Here is a 21972-nt window from a genome sequence, read left to right as displayed (position 1 = left end):
TGGGTGGCGGCAGAGAGAAAGACTGCGGGCTGGAAGAGATGGACTTTTTATCTCGCCGAAACTTCTAGAACGGTTCCAAAGTCCATTCAACCTCATATAAAATAGAGTACCGCCCTTTCCTGCGGGTAAAAGCGTAATGCTGTTCAAGTGAACAACCCCTACTCACAAAGTCCAGAAAGCATGGAGACATTTATGGATATGAAAACAGTTTTCAAGATAGCTTAAACTAGACTTGAAGAGGGAAATGGAATTCTTGCGAGGAATAGCTGGAAATTAGACTTGTAAAAGGGAGGTTCAATTACGATATTAGAGAATACGTAATTAACCCTTCGGCTGGCGCGGCGGCGCACCGTGTACGCCATGCCGTGATTTTCCGGTTGTGTGTGGAGGGGATAAGTTCCTATTTCTTCTTCGCGCGCCTATTACTCCATTCGAGTGTTCGCTTGTATTAAAATATAATAATAATAATAATAATAATAATAATAATAAAACGGCGGTATACATATATTAATCTTGGTAAGGTTCAACGCGGACTATCGATTAAGGAACAGATTCCTCTAAGGCCCAATTGTACAGGGACATCATTTTATTTTTACTAACATTTTTAATATTAATCTGTCCATACCTTTAGAGAACCGGAAACACCGCTTGCTCCCCCCTCCAAGACTGGAGTTCGATGATACTGGTGTAAAACACAAATCACTCTACTAGGTATAGGATGGAAGAAAAGTAGTTCATCCATTTACGTAAACTAGGAAATATCGCGATTTTGAGTTTGATAATTTTCATTAGGTTTTTCTTTAATCAAAATACAGTACTGTATTAAGAATAAGTGTTTTTACTCACGAAGTGAGTTATCCATGCGAACGTATTCATTATGCAGTGTATACTGTCTACAGCACATTAGCGTACAATATAGAGAAAGAAGTTAAATTGAAAAATAATCATGATATGAATATTTAAACACAATTTTGAAAATGGTGGCCGTTCATTTCGATACAGGCTTCAGTTCTTTTGTGCTTATTATCGCACTATAGACTATTGCATCTAATTTCAATTGCCAGTTTCGTCCTTCGTACTAGTAACTCATGTTGAAATAATTCTGTACCTACTCTACGTACTGTGAATTCAATCTTCACTTCTGCCCGACCCGAAAATATAAAATTACTCAGACATGCTTTCTACTGTCCGTCCAAGTGGTTATGCCGCAGGATTGTAGAAAGGGAGGAAATCACGTGACAGTTAATTACTTAACGAGGCCCTTTTATTTAAGTTAAATTAAACAGCTGTATAATATTACGTAAACGTCCAATTCCTAAGAGAAATTAATGTTTTCAGAAAAGAGCTAAGACAGCCCTGCTTTTACAGAGGGGCGAGCAGAAGCAGGTGGGGGAAATCGGGATGCGACGTAGGCAAACTGACAGTACCTGTGCGAAAATATGATTCAATATTGAAAGCTCTTTCGTCACTGGAAAACGCGAACATATTTCTGGAACGTACTATACCCAGTAACTCAGTACTGCTTACTATCTGCGGTCTTGTTTCTGTGTGGAGTTGGAACTTCCTTAGTAGAAGGGGTGGGAGTGAAGTACATTCAAAAACTCGGATACAATAAAAATTGAAGTAAAAATAAAATGATGTCCCTGTATAAAACTCCCTGACTAAAGATCAACTTTGATCGAAGATCGAAAAGTGAACCGAGTTCGGACACTTCTTCTATTGTATAAAACTTTTCTGCGATCAAATTACCTTGGTTCAAATGCAATCTAAGTTCACGTGAAAAGGATTTGGCAACATCGCATAAACAGGTGAAATACGTGATGCGCGGACCATGTTATACAGGTTTGTTCAGTGTTGCCAATCTAGCGACTTTAACTCTTTTTCAACAACAATTTCTTTTAACTTTTATATTGCTTAAATAGGGATTTAGTGACCTTTTTAGCACCCCATAGTGACAAAATGTATTCTTTCTTTGTTGGTAATGAGAAATCTAGCGACTTTACAACTACTTTTGGCGACTTTCCGTACACTTTGTTGGAGACACTGGTTTTTTGTGCAATGTAAATAATGGCGGACAATAAGAAGAAGGTTGACTGTTCTTCGAGATGTTTGATACTGCTAAACATAATAAAGCTTTATAAAACGACAATTTTCGTTTAGTAATACAGTTAATTGAAAATTTATGAATGTACCTATCATATCCATTAATAATTAATGGTTGTTATAAACATAATATAATTATAGATTATGTTATTTGATACTGGTGAACACGATAGAGCCTTATAAAATATAAGATTGTTTGTGTATTAAGGCAAGAAATTGAAAGAAATATATATAAATGTACCTATCATATCTATTAATATTAATAATAATGGATATTTTATTTGCACAATCTGTCACTCGTATATTTCAAACAGAAGAGAAATAACTGAACTTGGATCATCTAACTTAATCGGAGAAATTTCTTCAGTCAAAGTTGACTTTAGTTTGAGAAAAATTAATCTCAGATTAGACTTTATACAACACAAAATTCCAAGTTGAGCTGAAACAAGGATCAATTTAACCTCTGATCTAAGATTAAATGGTTTATACAATCGAGCCTAAAAGGACTAAAATACTGCCAAATTCTTTAAGTTTCAAGACCTTAACTAATACTACTTAAGTTAAAAATAATTTATATCTAAAATAATAGGGTATCTAATCCTAGTTTAAAACGAAAGATTTTATAGCCTCAAATACAGCAAAGTCATAATAAATATTAAGATTTCACCCAAAAACAATAAAATAACCTCTAACAAAACTCTTAACTACTTTAACCAAAAAGATTCACTTATATTCATTGTATAACCGCGGATTCTGGCACAAATTTTACCAATAATAAATCAAAATTACCAAATCAAACTCCCATAAATTTACAAAACTTATTACTGCGAACAAATAATAAATTAAATAATCATTAAGACAAAAATAACTAAACCACGCAAAAACTTACATACAAAATAATTTAAAAGCAAATAAATAAGCAAGAATAAAACTCATTAAATAATTTACAAAACAAAAATTGGACTTAAATAAAAAACTAAAGATTATATACAATGAAAAAAAAAAGTAAAAGCCGAATTTCTCCGTACATTTTAACCAACTCACAATGTATTTTTAACACAACTCTATTCATCAACTCTCAACTCTTAAAATAAACATTAAAAATTACGGAGCAAGAAAAAAAACTGAAGCGTTGACCATTAGTGTATAATAAAATTATCTCTTCTCTTTAATAGTAACAGTATAACTACAGATCTCATTTTTATAATATAATATAATATAATAATAATAATAATAATAATAATAATAATAATAATAATAATAATAATAATAATAATAATAATAATAAAGTGTATAAGAACGCTCTTAAAAATATTAACATTATAGAAAAGGCCTTTTATTGTAGAAATAAGCGAAGGGCACAAATAATGGAGTGGTTCTCAAAGTGAGGGTCGTGTAAAGAGCTTAGGTGGGTCGCGATGTGATTTACAAAATAAACATAAATTTATGTTGCATTTAGAAACATAAACATAAACAACGTTGAACATAATTTTTTTTAAGAAAGTAGCTTCCTAAGTCCGAACGCTATATTCTAGTTCTTGTTTTTGTTTTGATGGTAATCATAGATCAAGAGCCTTTTTCTTTAGGCTCGAAGTATTCTTGCATTCTTTTAATCCAAAACTGACTTTTGCCTTTTGGAATTACAGCCATTTGAACGCTGTTGTTGTAAACCGAACTAAGTATCCATCTGTGACTCGTAATTGTTTTGCGTTTCTTCCAGAAAATACAAAAAAAAAACTGCTGTTTGAAATTGTGCAAATTTAATTGTAGGTCCACAAAAACAAACTCGGTATTTGTCGTATCATACAGTACGTAGCTAAATTGTCCATTAATTTTTTTATAATACACTTTAATTTTTTTATTTTTTTTTTTATAATCCTAGCTCTAATTATGACTCTAACACGCGAGATAAACCATAAAAAGAACAGTTTTTTTTTACAATTTGAAATTGTGAAAATACTAAAAAAATTTACCTTTTCAAAGACGATGTTAAAAGTGCTTCCCATTTGTTATGAGGGAGGCGTTGTAACGTCTAAACACATTTTAATTCAGACGTTGCAGTTCTGCTTTAGAAACCTCGTCTATTTCCTCTAGTTTTTAATAATTTTGTAATATTATGTGCTGATGTACGGCTAATCTCCGCTTGTTATGCTAACTTCGTGAAATATTTTTGCATCGATTGATCTAATCGAGCACCGAAATCATGCAACTTTTCCTCTCTTAAGGGGTTAGATACAGCTTACAGCAGAAAAATTTTTGGAAATATTCCTTTACTGTATCTTGTACAATAGTGAAAATTGGTATGTGTAAAACACTGTCCTGCTATATGAAAAAAATATTTTTACGATTTAAAAAATTAGATATATATTTTTTTTTTTTTTCAAAATACAAAATAGTGGCAGTTTTCATTGTGCAGTGATGAAGCGTTTCCCTCATAACTCATAAACTTGTTAACTTTTCATGTTCTCTCTCTTTTATTTTATTGCTGAAACTCATGTTTACAATATCATGCTCTTTCAACTACATTTCTTAATAAACAATATTTTTTTTTTTGTTAGAAGAAAATACTAATATTTGACCATTTTTAAATGAATTTATTTTTTATCAGACAATCTATCAAAGGTAGAGAAATGATTTTGCATCATATTGTAGATATGACGTGCATAAATACACACAAAAGATTTCGTCACAGAATGTTGGATAGTTATGTGGGAAATGCTTCTTCAGTGCACAGTGAATTGAATTTTGAAAAAAAAAAATAGTAAATAATTTTTTTAATCGTAAAAATATTTTTCTCATATACCAGAAGGACAGTGTTTTACACATACTAATTTTCATTATCGTACAAAATACACTAATAATGCAGGACAAAAAATTTTGAATATTTCCAAAATTTTACTGCTTTAAGCTGTACCAGCCCCTTAAAACATGACGCGTTCGTATTCTTTTCTTGTCCAATACTGATCCTGTACAGTAGAGCATCGATTATCCGAAACAATTGGGGACGGGGATGGGGGTGTTCGAATTCCGATAACTGATATTTCGGATAACCGATCATTTACGAAAACAATTTGTATCGGTGTCATAGGAGCAGTATGAAACAAAGAAACTCTGGTAGCCTATTAAACACAAAATTGCACATATATATTTCGTATCACACGTCTTACAGATAACACAGAGAAGTGACTAGCCTAGTTTGACAAGTTCAAAACGGCCATTACGGTAGACCTATAGTTTAGGAAATTAAGTTTTTTTTTTTTTTTTTTTTCTTCAGAGCTGAGACTTTTTTTTTTTTGCCGCTAAATCCCGCAAACAGCGCTAGCGGAACTTCTACATGGCGCGGGCCTAAATTTGAATTTGCCGACTGGAACGCTTTCGGTTAACCGATGTTTCGGTTGAGCGGTATTCGGATAATCGATGCTCTACTGTAGTTTTGAATTTAGTCCTTTCATGTGGATCAATTCCAGGAAAATGTTCTTGAAATTCTCTATAACACTGGGCACTTGTTTTCTTAAGTTACGGCAAATGAAGCTTCTTTGCTCTGTATTAAATTTCCAAATCATGACTCAAGCAACAGACACAAAGATAGAAATGAAACTCAACACTGCACAGAAAAACAGATGTACTGCCCTGAAACTCAACTCAGTGATGTAGACAACCGTCTTATCATCGGCTATGCATGTCCTTGAATGGCAGCGCGCGCAGCTACTTACTGCCGACTATGCTCCTGTACACGAGCGTGGAAAGATAAAATGTATGTATTATATCTGCAGTGCCTGGGAAAAGTGACATAAGTCAGTTTCCACAAACCTTTTTTGATAATTTACTGACAACTTACACTGGTTTATGTCGATTTGATTTTTTTTCTGTATGAATTATTGTAATGGGAGAAATACTTATGTATCTTTTTCCAAGCGAGCAGATGTTCCGTAAGTTGTCAATAAATTATCAAAAAAGGTTTGTGGAAACTGACTTATGTCACTTTTCCCAGACACTGCAGATATTTTCTTGAGCCAAAACTACTCCGTTCTCACCCTAAAAACTCTGTTGATGTAATCCTACGCCTGAAATCTGGTTGATCTCTCAAAAGGAGGACTTCTCTCTTCTTTTTCTTCTGCCATCCCTTACTCCTCAGCTGATAAAAGGCATCTGTTTTCTTACATAACTCTATTTTTTGTTTCTAAGCGTAAGGAAGGCGTCTTATTTCGGATAAATCGCAATATAGCGAACGCCAGTAGGGGAAGTTATCCCCACCCACATGAAATGTGCATTCGACACGACACTCGCCTATCACGTAGAGTGTCCGATGAGCTAGTAGGGGAAAAGTGGAAGGGGTCTTGGGCGGAGCTTCTACGTTCGCTATATTGCGATTTGCCCCTTATTTCTGAAACAAGCTTTCATAAGTATAGCTAAATTCATATCACTATAGATTGACAAATCGAACTGAAACCCTGACCGAGTTACTACGTGAGCGCTGGCTGTCTTGGGGAGGAGCAAGTGAGAAAGAATGGGGGGAAGGGAGAGAGCACTATGCACTATGTATTTGCAGTCCACTCACAGTTTGTCAAACCTGCTAACAAAAGCATTAAAAGGTTGACTAGTTGCCTGCAATGCTAGCATAATGGAAACTTCCTAGCCGACAGTCGAGGCAAAAATGAAGAATCCGTTATTATGGTAATACCACAGTCTAGTATATACAGTCGCGAAGCTCAATACGTAGTAAATATGCAAACATTAGATAGTTGCTCACCACTAGGATCGCTAATATCGCCTCATTAAAGGCAATGCAAAATAGTACCGTCACAGTCTATTGTTTCTAGCACCCTCAAAACTCAAGCTCCGTGACTGTATATAGTAGCCTGTGGTAATACTGGAGAGTGGTTCTTCTATTGGTCGCGATGCCCACACATACCCTCTCAGATATTTACTTGGTGATTGGCGACTGAATGACGAGGAGCGAGGGAGAGAGAAGTAAGAAAGAGAGAGATTTCAGAAGTTGGCGTGTTTTACGGGGTTTCACTTGAAGTTGTCAAACTATAAACTGACCCATGCCTACCGCCATGATATTCCCTTGGTGCACAACAGACGCAGATGTGGTTCCAATCACGCTCGAAATGCGGCCTCCAGCTGTGCCTGTGGTTATGTTTGGTCGTTTTATTACGTAATGATAAGGCCATCTCATGCAGGGAATGCAACAGAATGCGACCCGGATCTATTGTTGGGGCATGAGTTCGGTAACCGGAAATATTTAGCTATTGGCTGCTAGCCAAATGCTGCCACAATATCGGTTACAGTTGGTACACAGAGCTGCATAAGCGTCCTGCAGACACAATTATACATGTGCTATGTCCTAGGTCGGTTTTTGTAAATTTAGCCGAGTCTCTAATGTTCAGAGCCACAGAATAATCTAAGGCGTAAAATGTATGGAAGGGAAATAAAGCGAATAAGACAGTGAAAACAGGATACTTACTTACTGGCTTTTTAAGGAACCCGGAGGTTCATTGCCGCCCTAACATAAGGCCGCCTTTGGTCTCTATCCTGAGCAAGATTAATACATTCTCTATAATCATATCCCACCTCCCTCAAATCCATTGTAATATTATCTTCCCTTCTACGTCTCGGCCTCCCTAAAGGTGTTTTTCCCTCCGGCCTCCCAACTAACACTCTATATGATTTCTGGATTCGCCCATACGTGCTCCATGCCCTGCCCATCTCAAACGTCTGGATTTAATGTTCCTAATTATGTCAGGTGAAGAATGCAATGCGTGCAGTTCTGTGTTGTGTAACTTTCTCCATTCTCCTGTAACTTCATCCCTCTTAGCCCCATGTATTTTCCTAAGCAACTTATTCTCAAACACCCTTAACCTATGTTCCTCTCTCAACGTGAGAGTCCAAGTTTCACAACCATAAAGAACAACCGGTAATATAACTGTTTTATAAATTGTAACTTTCACATTTTTTGACAGCAGACTGGATGATAAAAGCTTCTCAACCGAATAATAACAGGCATTTCCCATATTTATTCTGTGTTTAATTTCCTTCCGAGTATAATTTATATTTGTTACTGTTGCTCCAAAATATTTGAACTTCTCCACCTCTTCAAAAGATAAATTTCCAAATTTTATATTTCCATTTCGTACAATATTCCCGTCACGAGTCATAATCATATACTTTGTCTTTTCGGGATTTACTTCCAAACCTATCTCTTTACTTGCTTCCAGTAAAATTCCCGTGTTTTCCCTAATCGTTTGTGGATTTTCCCCTAACATATTCACGTCATCCGCATAGACAAGCAGCTGATGTAACCCGTTCAATTCCAAGCCTTCTCTGTTATCCTGGACCAGTGAGAACAGGATGTGAAACAAAACTCTTATCTTTGAAATCTTTAATTTTGATGTGCACAAAAGAATGTGAAACGTAACTTTTCTTATTGGAATCATTTTATTGTAGGCTATATGACGACAAAAGAAAGTAGAACAAAAATCGTTTTACTGGATTTTTTTATTTGGCATAAAAACAAAAGACTATAAAAATAACTTTATAGGACTTTATAGTACTTGAAGAAAAAACAATGCAAAATAAAATAATGTCATTCACGTTTTTATTTCACATGAGAACAGGAATGCAAATAAATTGCTTCACAGTTTTTTTTTTATTTTAAGTAAGGAAAAAATAATTTAATGGTTATTTTTTACTTATGACCTAGTTCATCTTTCAAACAAATTAACTATTTTAACATGAGAAATCTCTTTTTGAATTATTTGTGGAGGCGAGGCCCCCTATTAATTTTATTGGGGGTCTACGCCCCTATCTCTATAAGTTCAGGGGACAGAATATGCCTTGCTCCCTTCGAAGTCGGCGCCTATGACTATTATCAACAGTAATCTCACTAGACGTTTTGATTTATCTAGAGAAAATCAAAACTCGAGTGGGATTTAATTGACTATTACACGATTAGAAGAAAGTATATAAAGATTAGAAGTAACGAAGTACTCCAATACAATAAAATATTAATTGACTTACGAAAATACAACTGTCTTCAAATGTATTATTGTACCATCTCAACATTACAAATATTACGCTAGACGCATGCTAGATGGCAGTAGTGAGCAATGCCTTCTCGTCGAGAAGTTCTCGATCTATTATACACGATGGCAATGTTACTAGTCAAGAAGGCTCTGTTGATTCAGTTTCACTTTTATTAAAATGCAACATTCCACTTCAATTATCCGAATCCCAGTAATCAACGTCAGTTGACAGATGATTTTCAATAAATCTTAATATTAAACAATCTCTGATATGTGACTATCCATAATATCATATAGCAGAAGCTATAACATAACCTAACTAATATACACAAGTGTTAGAAAAGTTTTAATTAACGACGATGACATAAAAAATAAACATGAATAATTTTAAAAGGAATAATTATTGAATGTACAATTTTCAAATTTGAATGTGGTTGGTGGTTCAATTGATGTTATATTGGACGTGTGCGTAATAGAAGTGGAACTCGTTGATTTAGGTCTACATTGTGTATTCAACTTATTCAGGATTTCCGAATGGTGCTCTTCATTTATTTGTAAATCGGATTTCAGAAGATGCATAGGTATGATCAGTGATTTTTATTAATTCTTCATTTATTTGTAAATCGGATTTCAGAAGATGCATAGGTATGATCAGTGATTTTTATTAATTCTTGTTCTTGAATGCCAATGCGAGTCATATTTGAAACTACTGTGCATCGACTGGAGTGGTTTGTAATTATATATATATATATATATATATATATATATATATATATTTTTTTTTTTTTTTTTTTTTGACGTCCAGACCAGCGCAGTTTCAAATGTTGGCAAACAAAGAAACAAATGCTAGGGACGCGATAAAATTAAACAAATGCTAGGGACGCGATAAAATTGTGCGATAAGCAGCCATGATTGGTTGAACTACGTCCTTTCGTACCGTTTTATTAGTCAAAAGTAGTATGACGTAGTAAGAGTGTAATAGTCTATGTAAAAATTTTATTTTTATGTGTTTCATCACTTGACTACTCTGCGCAAATAATTTTGTCTCTACTGATCTCACTTTTTTAGTTATAACTTTATACTTGTTTTATGAACAAATTAAATTAGGTCACCTAGTTCTTTTATTAGTAATAACATAACTATATCAAAGTAAATTTTGCCATCACATTTTCTTTCAGTAGAGAAATTGTGAAGAACATAGGACGTGCGCAAGAAACTTCTCTTACTTACTGTAAGTTTTTATTATTGTAGGCTTGCATACCTCTTGCTGTACAGGGCAACAATAGTCTGTCTCAGAGTAATGTTTAATATTTTATGCGGTCGTATTCTGTTTCCTTCCAAACTGAACGTCCTGTATTTTAGACCAAATAGATATTGAAAGTCTATATCCACATCCAAGGATATGAAGCCATTTAACAGCACTCTAAGCTTCTCTTTCTTTATGGAATTGAATATAGTAGTGAGATGAAGCGTGACTTAGAGTTAATATTTGGCGCCGGAATCTTTATGCGGTGAAGAATTTCGAGCGGTAGACGTATTTTATTACCTCATCCCACTTATTCAATGTTTTATTTCCCATAACGAACGTAATTTCATTAATATAATGCAAACAATAATTACACAGGACACTAAATGTATACTTATGGTTTATGACTATAATTAAAGTTTGTAATAAAATGTGCATGCACAAGCATTTTAGATAACGTGCTGTATATTTCATAATCGCATTCAACATAAATCATGGCTTCTTTGACAACTACCATAAACTAAAGTATTAACAACATGATAATCGTACCAGCATTTATACATGTTGCGCTCTGATACATCCCTGTCTCGTTCCGTGGCGTTGAGCGTGATCCGAGTCTAAATTTTCTCATGAAATTTCGGATAGAGTATGAGACCGATGCCCACCCAACATTTGGTAAGCTACAATAGGTAGCGAAATCTGGTTCCGTGAAACTTGAATTTCTTCCCATGGCATGACAACTAGAGTATACTGCATACACTAGAGTCGTGCACAACCGGTTATGAAAAATAGGAAATTATATATTGCTATTGAACGCCTGGCGCTGTAGTCAGTATGCAAAGCTCTTCCGTCTCGCAGAGTGTCTCAGCTTCGGTTTAACGAATATTCGAGTTATTTCTCACTCTTTGTGGGTGGACGGCAAAGGCAGACCACATTGAGCCATGCAGGAGTTCGAAGAGCCCTTGCAAGGACGCGATTATCTTTGTGTAGGTCTACCATTTAATTGATAATTCTTCTTTCACTACAATTGACTTATTGATTCATTCATCCATCGATTCATTGATTGATTCATTGACTAAATTGAGTCCCTGATTGGTTCATTCATTCATTAACTGACTGATTCATTCACTCTTTCATTCATTTATTCATTCAGGTATTACTTAATTCATTTAACTAGCTAGCTAGTGAGTACAAATTAAAATTACTTACTTACTTACAAATGGCTTTTAAGGAACCCGAAGGTTCATTGCCGCCCTCACATAAGCCCGCCAGCGGTCCCTATCCTGTGCAAGATTAATCCAGTCTCTATCATCATACCCCACCTCCCTCAAATCCATTTTAATATTATCCTCCCATCTACGTCTCGGCCTCCATAAAGGTCTTTTTCCCTCCGGTCTCCCAACTAACACTCTATATGCATTTCTGGATTCGCCCATACGTGCTACATGCCCTGCCCATCTCAAACGTCTCGATTTTATGTTCCTAATTATGTCAGGTGAAGAATACAATGCGTGCAGTTCTGTGTTGTGTAACTTTCTCCATTCTCCTGTAACTTCATCCCGCTTAGCCCCAAATATTTTCCTTAGCACCTTATTCTCAAACACCCTGAACCTATGTTCCTCTCTCAGAGTGAGAGTCCAAGTTTCACAACCATACAGAAGAACCGGTAATATAACTGTTTTATAAATTCTAACTTTCAAATTTTTGGACAGCAGACTGGATGATAAGAGCTTCTCAACCGAATAATAACACGCATTTCCCATATTTATTCTGCGTTTAATTTCCTCCCGAGTGTAATTTATATTTGTTACTGTTGCTCCAAGATATTTGAATTTTTCCACCTCTTCGAAGGATAAATCTCCAATTTTTATATTTCCAACAAATTAAAATTATAAAACAAAAATGTTTCTAGCCACTACCGTAAGAGCCAGGCTCGTGTACGGTGTGGTCTTCGCCAATAATATAACATAAAATTTAAAAGGACAGTTTACTAAATACAGTAAGTAACTTATTTCAAATCAATAAATAACACACAAGAGCAAAAAAAAAAAAAAAAAAAAAAAAGGAAGAGAAAAAGAGAGGAAAAAACACAATTTAATATAAATTGACAATCGGACAGAAGTCAGTGATATTCAATAAAAACATTAATATAGTCGACAGAAATAAAAGATAAAAATATACACACATTTATTGATATTATATGCCATGAATAACTTTATAAATTTCTTTTTTTAAAATATTTCAAATTTGGAAAATGGTTTGTAATTTTATTATAAAGTCTTGGGCCGAAACTAGCACCACGATTAAGAGCTGCACTTGTATGACATTTTGGCTCAATTTAGGTATTAAGTTGGCATCGTCAAGAGCAAAACATATATTCTTAAAAATGACTTATTAACGAAATTCTTCATCTGCTTAGAGTAATTAAAAGGCATTAACAACTACTGTTTTAGAGGTATGCATTTTAAGTTTAAAGTGTAAACGTTACAATAGAATGTATATAGTACGTATTTGCTCTTCTACGTAGGGCAGCTGGCTACGGACTGGAAGGTCCGGGTTTCGATCTCAGATGGTGACAGGATTTTTTCTCGTTGCCAAATTTTCAGAACGGCCCCGAGGTTCACTCATCCTCCTATAAAATTGAGTAACGAGTCTTTCCCGGGGGTAAAAGGCGGTCAGAACGTGGTGGCGACCACACCACCTCATTCTAGTGCCGAGGTCATGGAAAGCATGGGGCTCTACCTCCATGACCCCCAAGTGCCTTCATGGCATGTTACAGGGATACCTTTACCTTTTTACTGAATAAGTAATTGTAATTTGTTCTATTCTATATGCCTTGTTTAGACGGCCATGAAATTGTGATCATGAATAAAATAGGGCTGAAATTCCATATATTTATTTCTTAATGGTTCTGAGTTTAGACGGCCATGAAATCGTGATCTTATAACCTCTCCAACTTGAAGTATTTAGGCCTATTTAATGTAAATTTCTGCTATCGTAGAAAAACAGTGTATAATTCATATTTGAAGAGTCCACTGCAAGAATGATGGATGTCACTTTCTTGTTGAAAATGAACCAAGACTGTCAATGCATAGCTTAAGACATATAGAATGTACATAGAGAGTTATATGGCATTAACACTGATAGTCATTGTCCAGTAATGATCGGAAAATCACAGTTAAACTTTCAGCGCTAAGCATTTCAAACTTTCAATTGCTTCTCCTGAAAAATGTATTCCAAATGACACCCATCATTCTTGCAGTGGACTCTTCATTTGTGAAGTTATCTTTTTGGTCCTCGTGTGTTTTTTAAACTCGGCGTCACCTCGGTTCACAAACTTTACACTCGTGCCAAAAAGAAAACCTTTATGAATTTGTATAATAAATAACTATTAACCGATTTTGCTTTATATATTTCCAAGTCCTGAAGACTTCTTTAGGTACAACGGGACGAATTTGCAAAAACAAGGCAGTTCGTTATATTTCACATCTGTTTCATGAGGACGCTGTGTCAGTAGACCGTGAAAGGGACAGGCTGGCGTCGAAGACAATGTCACAAAAGCCATGAAGTCTAATTACAGTGCTAATGTCCGTGGGTGTACGTTTGTCAGAAGGGATTAGAACGAGGTGCATGCAATATCTCACAGCTGCGTTATGCCACAGTGCGAAAGTGTTTCAATGTAAGTACATGAAAAGCACTAAAAGCTTCAATTTCGAAACGCAGTTACACGTGTGTGAAAATACAATGGCTCGATTTATGGAGTTGGAAATTAGCGTACCGTGCTAACGTTGAGGACTACAAATGTGCTGGAGATGTGTTGCCAACTGTATGAACATTTTCCTATTATAGGGAGACTTCATTATGCAAAATGTATAAAAGAATTTTTCAGATTAAATTCACAAAATAACAAGGTGATTCATCTCACTACTTTGGTGCTTGGAGAGAACAAAATAATAATAATAATAATAATAATAATAATAATAATAATAATAATAATAATAATAATAATATTTTCACCAGCGTCTGTATTTATTTTTTGCATTTATATGTGCTATCTGGTGGGATGGGAGAGAAGGCCTTATGGCCTTAATCCTGTCAGATTAAATAAATATAATAATAATAATAATAATAATAATAATAATAATAATAATAATAATAATAATAGTAATAATACTTATACTTATAAATGGCTTTTAAAGAACCGTAGGTTCCTTGCCGCCCTTACATAAGTCCGCCATCTATCCCTATCCTGAGCAAGATTAATCCAGTCCCTAGCATCATATCCCATCTCCCTCAAATTCATTATAATATTATCCTCCCATCTGGTTTCCTAGAGATGTTTTCCCCTCAGGTTCTCCAACTAACATTCTATATCCATTTCTGGACTCACCCATATGTTGTAAATGTTATGCTTTATTTAACGACGCTCGCAATGCAGTGGTTATATCAGCGTCGCCGGATGTACCGGAATTTTGTCCCGCAGGAGTTCTTTTACATGCCAGTAAATCTACTAACATGAGCCTGTCGCATTTAAGCACACTTAAATGCCATGGACCTGGCCCGGGATCGAACACGCAACCTTGGGCATAGAAGGCCAGCGCTATACCAACTTGCCAACCAGGTCGACCTCACCCATATGTGCTACATGCCCTGCCATCTCAAACTCCTCGATTTAATGTTCCTAGTGGTGTCAGGTGGAGAATACAATGCGTACAGTACTGCATTGTGTAACTTTCTCCATTTTCCTGTAACTTCATCCCTCTTACAAGAAAACATTTTCATGGGGGCAGATGAAAAAGTTACTTTTTTTCTTCCACCATGTTAAAAATGTCAAAAGAAGTGATCGTAAAAGTTGTATCCACTCGAGCGCAATTACAACAATAGAAGAATTAAAGAATTATGTTTAATTGTGCTTAAATACGACAGGCTCATGTCAGTAGATTTACTGGCATGTAAAAGAACTGCGACGCTGATATAACCTCTGCAGTTGCGAGCGTCGTTAAAAAAAACATAACATTTAACATTTAAAGAATTAGGCCTACATTCAAGAAATAATGCATTAAATTTCAGAAGATATACTTAAAAATGTTTTCGATAATATGCACAAAATAACTGAAGCATGTATCGAAATGAACGTCCACCATTTTCAACAATTTGCTTAAAATGTCCACATTTTTATTATTTTTCAATTTAAATGCACTCTCCACATTGTAGACTAATGTGCTGTAGACAGTGTACTATACATTACATAATGAATACGTCCGCCTGGAGAGTTCAGTTAGTGAGTAAAAATACTTATTGTTAATACTGTACTTGATTAAATAAAATCCTCAGGAAAATTATCAAACTCAAAACCGTAATAGTTCCTAGTTTACGTAAATGGATGCACTACTTTTCTTCACTCCTATACCTAGTAAAGTGATTTGTTTGTATCATCAAACTCCGGTCTTGGAAGGGAGTAACAAACAGTCTTTCTGGTTCTCAACCGTTAATCCAAAGGTATAGCCAGATTAATATTAGAAATGTTAGTAAAAATAAAATTATGTCCCTGTACGAGTGTGCAAAAATTAAAAGAATACTAGCAGTTGGTGTATTTTATTTGTGTAGAAAATTATTTGCAATAAGGGTTCCTAGTTTACTTTTCATTTATCTCCAAACTCATTTTTATGACATCTCTCTTTACTCAAACAACACAAATATACAGGGTGATTCACCGTCACTTACGGAGTTTATTTCCGAAGACATTGTGAGCAAAAAATGTTATATAAACATGTCTCCTAATCTCAATATTTTCAGAGTTACGCTAATTTGAATTTGTAAATAAATATATTTTTTCTTTAGTTTTAAGGATAAAAGAATATTACAAATAGAACTATTCAGAAGTATCATTTCTTTAATCGGCTAGTGTTCTGAAGCTAAAAAATTTGTTGTTAATTGCTTTTTTTTTTAAAGATCTTGTTTTTCAATTTTTAACTAAAAATTACATACGATGAAAGAGTAACGGAACGGAGAAAAATTCTCTCCGGCGCCGGGATTTGAACCCGGGTTTTCAGCTCTACGTCCTGATGCTTTATCCACTAAGCCACACCGGATACAACTCCGACGCCGGTTAGAATCGTCTCAGATTAAGCTCCAACTCTTGGGTTCCCTCTAGTGGCCGCCCTCTGCACTACGTCATAGATGTCTATGAACGCAGGACCGAAGTCCACACATGTGCTGAGGTGCACTCGATATGAGTGACTGGTTGGCCGGGATCCGACGGAATAAGCACCGTCTTAAATCACGAAGTGATTTACGCATATCATTTATATTATTTTAATGTACCGAAGTACATATGATATTTCCATGCAGATATTCTGCGTCATCATACGATGAAAGAGTAATGCAACGGAGAAAAATAATAATAATAATATATAATATATATAATAATAAAATAATAAAAATTATATATATAATAAAATAATAATATATATAATAATAATAAAATAATAAAAAAATAATAATATATATAATAATAATAAAAAATAATAATAATAAAAATATTAATATATATATATATATAAAAATTACATGATTCTTACGCACTTATAAAAAAATTCTTATTGATCATACGACTTTAGGAACTTGATTCTTAACAGTTTAATTGTGGATCCTAATGTACAGTCTTGTAGAATTTACAAGAGTGGCGTGATTTGTAACAATAGTTGTGATAAATGCGTAAGAAAAATGTAATTTTGTAGTTAAAAATCGAAAAAAGAAATTCTGTACAAAACAACTATGGAATTCACAACACATTTTTAGCTTCAGAATACTAGCTAATTAAAGAAATGATACTCATGAATAGTTCATTCTTTATCTGCAATATTCTTTTACCCTTAAAACTAAAGAAAAAAACGTATTTTACAAACAACTTCAAATTAATGTAACTCTGAAAATATTGAGATTAGGACATTTTATGACTTTTTTGCTCAGAATGTCTTCGAAAATAATCTCCATTAGTGGCGGTAAATCCTCGTGAATCACCCTGTATACATAGTGAAGATGACGCCCAACATGGTTAACCGTGTAGAGTAAACATAATCTGGATGCATCTTAATTGAACGTGCGTTTTCAAGTTGATTCTTTCAATATTCTCCTCAGATTTCATGCGTAAATACATGCAGCGGCGGTTCCTCCATATGAGCACAGGAGCACGTGAACACCTTAAAAACCAACAATAATCATACGTATTACTGTATTAATATTATTACATCTATTACTTTCCAATGTGCAATGACGTTCCTAAATTTTTCGTCTCGAGAGAATGTCCCGTTCGTGTGTCGTGTGTCTTTAAATCTCCATTGGACAGGTTGACAGCAGCTCGCACAATTTTTCTCTAGCAGGGTGGAATAGCCTGAGGCGAGAATATTTTCCGGTCTGGCACCCTGTTCCTTTCTCCCTCTTTCCTCGTTTTCTCTTTTGACTCTTTCTTTTCAAAATACCGTTACGCAATAGGGCTGATTCTATTGTCTTTTGTTCAGCAAAGTAAGGAAAATACAAGCTGTATTGGTGCGTATTGAAAGTTGAAACAGTAACCATGGTTAAATACATAATTATCCATGCAGTAACACTTGAAGTTTGGAGACGGACGTATTTGAAATTGTGAGTGTGTTAAATTAAAAGAGGATTAAAACATTCCTCCGTAACACGAGGACAGAAGACCGATTAAGCACATTGGCTATGTTGGCAGTGGGGGGGGGGGGAACTTGTTAACAACATTAGACTTCATTAATAAAGAATAATTTCGAGGGAAAAATTGTCCCGGGGCCGGGTATCGAACCCGGGACCTTTGGTTAAACGTACCAACGCTCTCCCACTGAGCTACCCGGGAACTCTACCCGACACCGATCCAATTTTTCCCTCTATATCCACAGACCTCAAAGTGGGCTGACAACAGTCAAGCAACCAACATTTGAGTGCACACTAACTCTGTGTGACTTTAAATTGTGGTTTTCTGTTACGTACAGAGACGTGTATTATACAAATTAAGCTTTCAGGAATAACTCCCTGTAAAGTTAATTTGAATAATTTCGAGGGAAAAATTGTTTCGGGGCCGGGTATCGAACCCGGGACCTTTGGTTAAACGTACCAACGCTCTCCCACTGAGCTACCCGGGAACTCTACCCGACACCGATCCAATTTTTCCCTCTATATCCACAGACCTCAAAGTGGGCTGACAACAGTCAAGCAACCAACATTTGAGTGCACACTAACTCTGTGTGACTTTAAATTGTGGTTTTCTGTTACGTACAGAGACGTGTATTATACAAATTAAGCTTTCAGGAATAACTCCCTGTAAAGTTAATTTGAATAATTTCGAGGGAAAAATTGTTTCGGGGCCGGGTATCGAACCCGGGACCTTTGGTTAAACGTACCAACGCTCTCCCACTGAGCTACCCGGGAACTCTACCCGACACCGATCCAATTTTTCCCTCTATATCCACAGACCTCAAAGTGGGCTGACAACAGTCAAGCAACCAACATTTGAGTGCACACTAACTCTGTGTGACTTTAAATTGTGGTTTTCTGTTACGTACAGTGACGAGTATTATGCAAATTAAGCTTTCAGGAATAACTCCCTGTAAAGTTAATTTGTTCATTAATAAAGTTATTGATAAGTTTGCGTCTCTCAAAACTAGACTCATGGAGTTTCTCTACAAATAAATCTAGATCTTCAACACCATCTACAACAGCAGTGAAGGTGAGTCCTATGAATTATTGTTTAATGGTTTTAATTTTGGTTTATATGCGCAGATTTGGTGCATGCATATAAGAACTCGTTTATCTTGACGTGTGACTCAGCTATATGAGAATATATTAGTGTGTTCATTACCAATATATTTTTTTTTTGTGAACACCCATCCAAGAAAGGCACGAGCCGCCACTGAATACAGTAGAACCCGATTATCCGTCACCCTATTAACCGATTGGTGGATTATCCGACTGTTTTTGTTTCGCTTTTATTTCAGAACTAATTTACATGAAATACTGTTTTGTACATTATATTAGTACAGCCCTCGCATAAGACGGGAAGTTAAAGGATCAAGGACACCCACACCCATGTCCTTTTCGCTTACACCGCCTTATAAACAAACGCAGAGTAAGTCTCTTTGCATCAGTGGTGGATTTTAGACGACCAGTGAGAGCTGTAAGTTCGTAAAAGCCTGATACAATCCGTCATTGACTTCCTCTCCGCTCATACCGTACCGAAACAAAACTGTCTAAGCCGGGGAAGGTGGAGTGTGGATTTAAATGGTGATCTGCAGTGACTCAATCGAATTAATAACGCCCAGGTCTGTATTGGCACATATTTTTTGAAGAGACCATTATTACAATCCTTTATCGTTAAACACTGTGGTCTACTGTTCGAATTCCCGTACTATATAACTTTTATTTTCTTTTAATTGTTTATTTTACGACGGTTTATCAACTTTTAAGGTTATTAGCGTCAAATGAAATGAAGGTGATAATGACAGCAAAAATGAATCCAGGGTCCAGCGCCGAAAGTTACCCAGCATTTGCTCTTAATGGCTTGAGGGAAAACTCCGGAATAAACCTCAACCAGGATTTGAATCCGGGCTCGCTCGTTTCACGGTCATGCATTCTAACCGTTAGTCCACTGCGGTAGATCTACTGTATAATTTCTATATAAAATGTCTTCCACGGGTGTCAAAAGAAAACGTATCGAAAAGCGTGCAAATAATTGAATGGTTTGGGAAAGGGAAATTATGGCTCATATCGCAGCAGAATACGAGATTTGAGTTATAACTGCGATATTTAATAAAAAAAAAGTATAGAGTGTATAACAAAGTATGTAAATTTACAAATGATACCTCCATTATTCTTATTTTTCTGTAGACAGCCATTATAAAGAGTTTTCTTGCCCGTTAAAAACCCGTTGTTGACAACCAGAATCAAATTAGTGAACTGTCCACTATTTAGCGTCTTAAACACAACACCACGGAGAAAATTACGAAATATTTATGGTACGGATTATCCGATTTTTTCGATTAACCGTTCAGCCCATTCCCTTCATTACCACGGATAATAGAGGTTCTACTATACATGAAAAATTGAACCGTGTAGATGCACCATAAGTCCATCAATGCTGCATGGCGCACCGTTCTATATCTGCCAAGTTTATGATCAAGTTACGGTCGTAAGAAATTCCCCTAGTGTCCGTGGACAATGCTTTTAGCCGCGACCTGGCAGTTGTCGCGGTGATCCAACGCAGCGGCCTGTTTCGTCAGCACGCCTGCTACAAATAAAACACGCGGTCTCATTGTTCGAGGGGTCTTTCATTGCCGGCAAATGTAAAGCGAACGCTTATCAACAGAAACGTAACTAATCGCAGGCGAACAAACGCGAATCGAATAATCGTGCCGTCGTCTCTTGTCACTGGTGCCTGGTGCACACATCTCCATCTGTAATTACTGCTAATGCATTAAATTGACCGATAAGTGAGTGGGAGTCGTGACGTCAGTGTAACGACAGACACTGCGGCGTGTAAATATCATATAGTTATATTGTACTATAAAGACTCGCATTTACACGTGCGCGAAGGCGATTTTCATTTGTCTCTGTGAATTAAGAAAACGTTTCTGTGTCACAATTAAGTTCTCAGTGGTTGACGTGTTATAACCTCAAAAGTGCAATATTTTCAAGTTCATGTTTCTACGTGTTCTTTTTACACCTATATGTCTTTCAGTCCATTAAGAAATAATTTATTTTTAATATATATTTGAGTTTTAACGGTGATTGTTGCGACACAACTTCAAAATTCAAACATTATTAGATTTTTCTGAGCTACATCTGTCTTGGCGTCAGTGACATAAAGTGACTGTGTTACTTAAGATCCAATACAGACAAACAGTCGTGTATTGCACTAAATATTGCAGAATTTAAGGTTGTGTGAAGATATATTAAACATTTCCGCGTTTTTAATTAGTGTTTTAGTTTCCATACGTTTCACAAGTGCTGACAAGATCAATTTGTGTTCTCAAGCCATCAGAATGACAAACCTGTCGCTCTCGATATCAAGCCTTAGATCTGAACCTGTTTATCGCGTGGTTGGAGAGCGTAGAAGAAGTCGGTAAGTGTCTACGACAGTAATACATACAATTTTATGTAGTTCAGTGGTTATCAACATGTGGGGCGCGTCAAATAAATGAACAAAACAAGAACTTTTTTTTTTGCGTTTTTATTTCAAATTTAAATTTTGAATTTAAAATATAATCAAAACGAAAGCATTGTAATAAAACATTTCTAAGGAATAGATCTAATGACTAATAATTATATGTCTGCTTTAAAGTACACAGCCTGTTCAGGTTTGATTTTATATTCGAGATAGTCACTCTGAGTTCATTTTCTATTTGAAGTTTGTTTCTGTGTTTAGATTTTAAAGCAGCAATAGCTGAAAAACCAATTTCGCAAACGTAAGAAGTGGGGAAATGTAACAATATCTGAAACGCCTTTGCTTTAATAAGAGAATAATTACAAGATAGTTCACTCCAGAAATTTGGTAAAGACTTAATAACAAAATTTTATTTTTCTGAG

At 35.5% G+C, this 21972-nt stretch overlaps 1 protein-coding gene across 2 annotated transcripts in view; it reads left to right on the top strand.

Moving 5' to 3' along the window:
• The window catches only part of LOC138714818 (scoloptoxin SSD14-like), a 270565-nt gene that overhangs the window by 33418 nt on the left and 215175 nt on the right, over positions 1-21972 (top strand). Inside the window, exon 1 of one of the 2 annotated variants that reach the window (XM_069846979.1) lies at positions 20759-21508. The exons of the other annotated variant lie outside the window; for it this stretch is intronic. Within the exon in view, the coding sequence (XP_069703080.1) occupies positions 21429-21508 (80 nt within the window). The 5' untranslated portion in view covers positions 20759-21428. Of the gene's footprint in view, positions 1-20758; positions 21509-21972 lie in introns of those variants that run through there. 2 annotated transcript variants of the gene reach the window in all.

The sequence above is a fragment of the Periplaneta americana genome, chromosome 15, assembly GCF_040183065.1.
Source record: "Periplaneta americana isolate PAMFEO1 chromosome 15, P.americana_PAMFEO1_priV1, whole genome shotgun sequence".
Classification (NCBI taxonomy): domain Eukaryota; kingdom Metazoa; phylum Arthropoda; class Insecta; order Blattodea; family Blattidae; genus Periplaneta; species Periplaneta americana.
The sequence above is the reverse complement of the archived record's forward strand: the minus strand, read 5'-3'. Positions and strand labels throughout refer to the sequence as shown.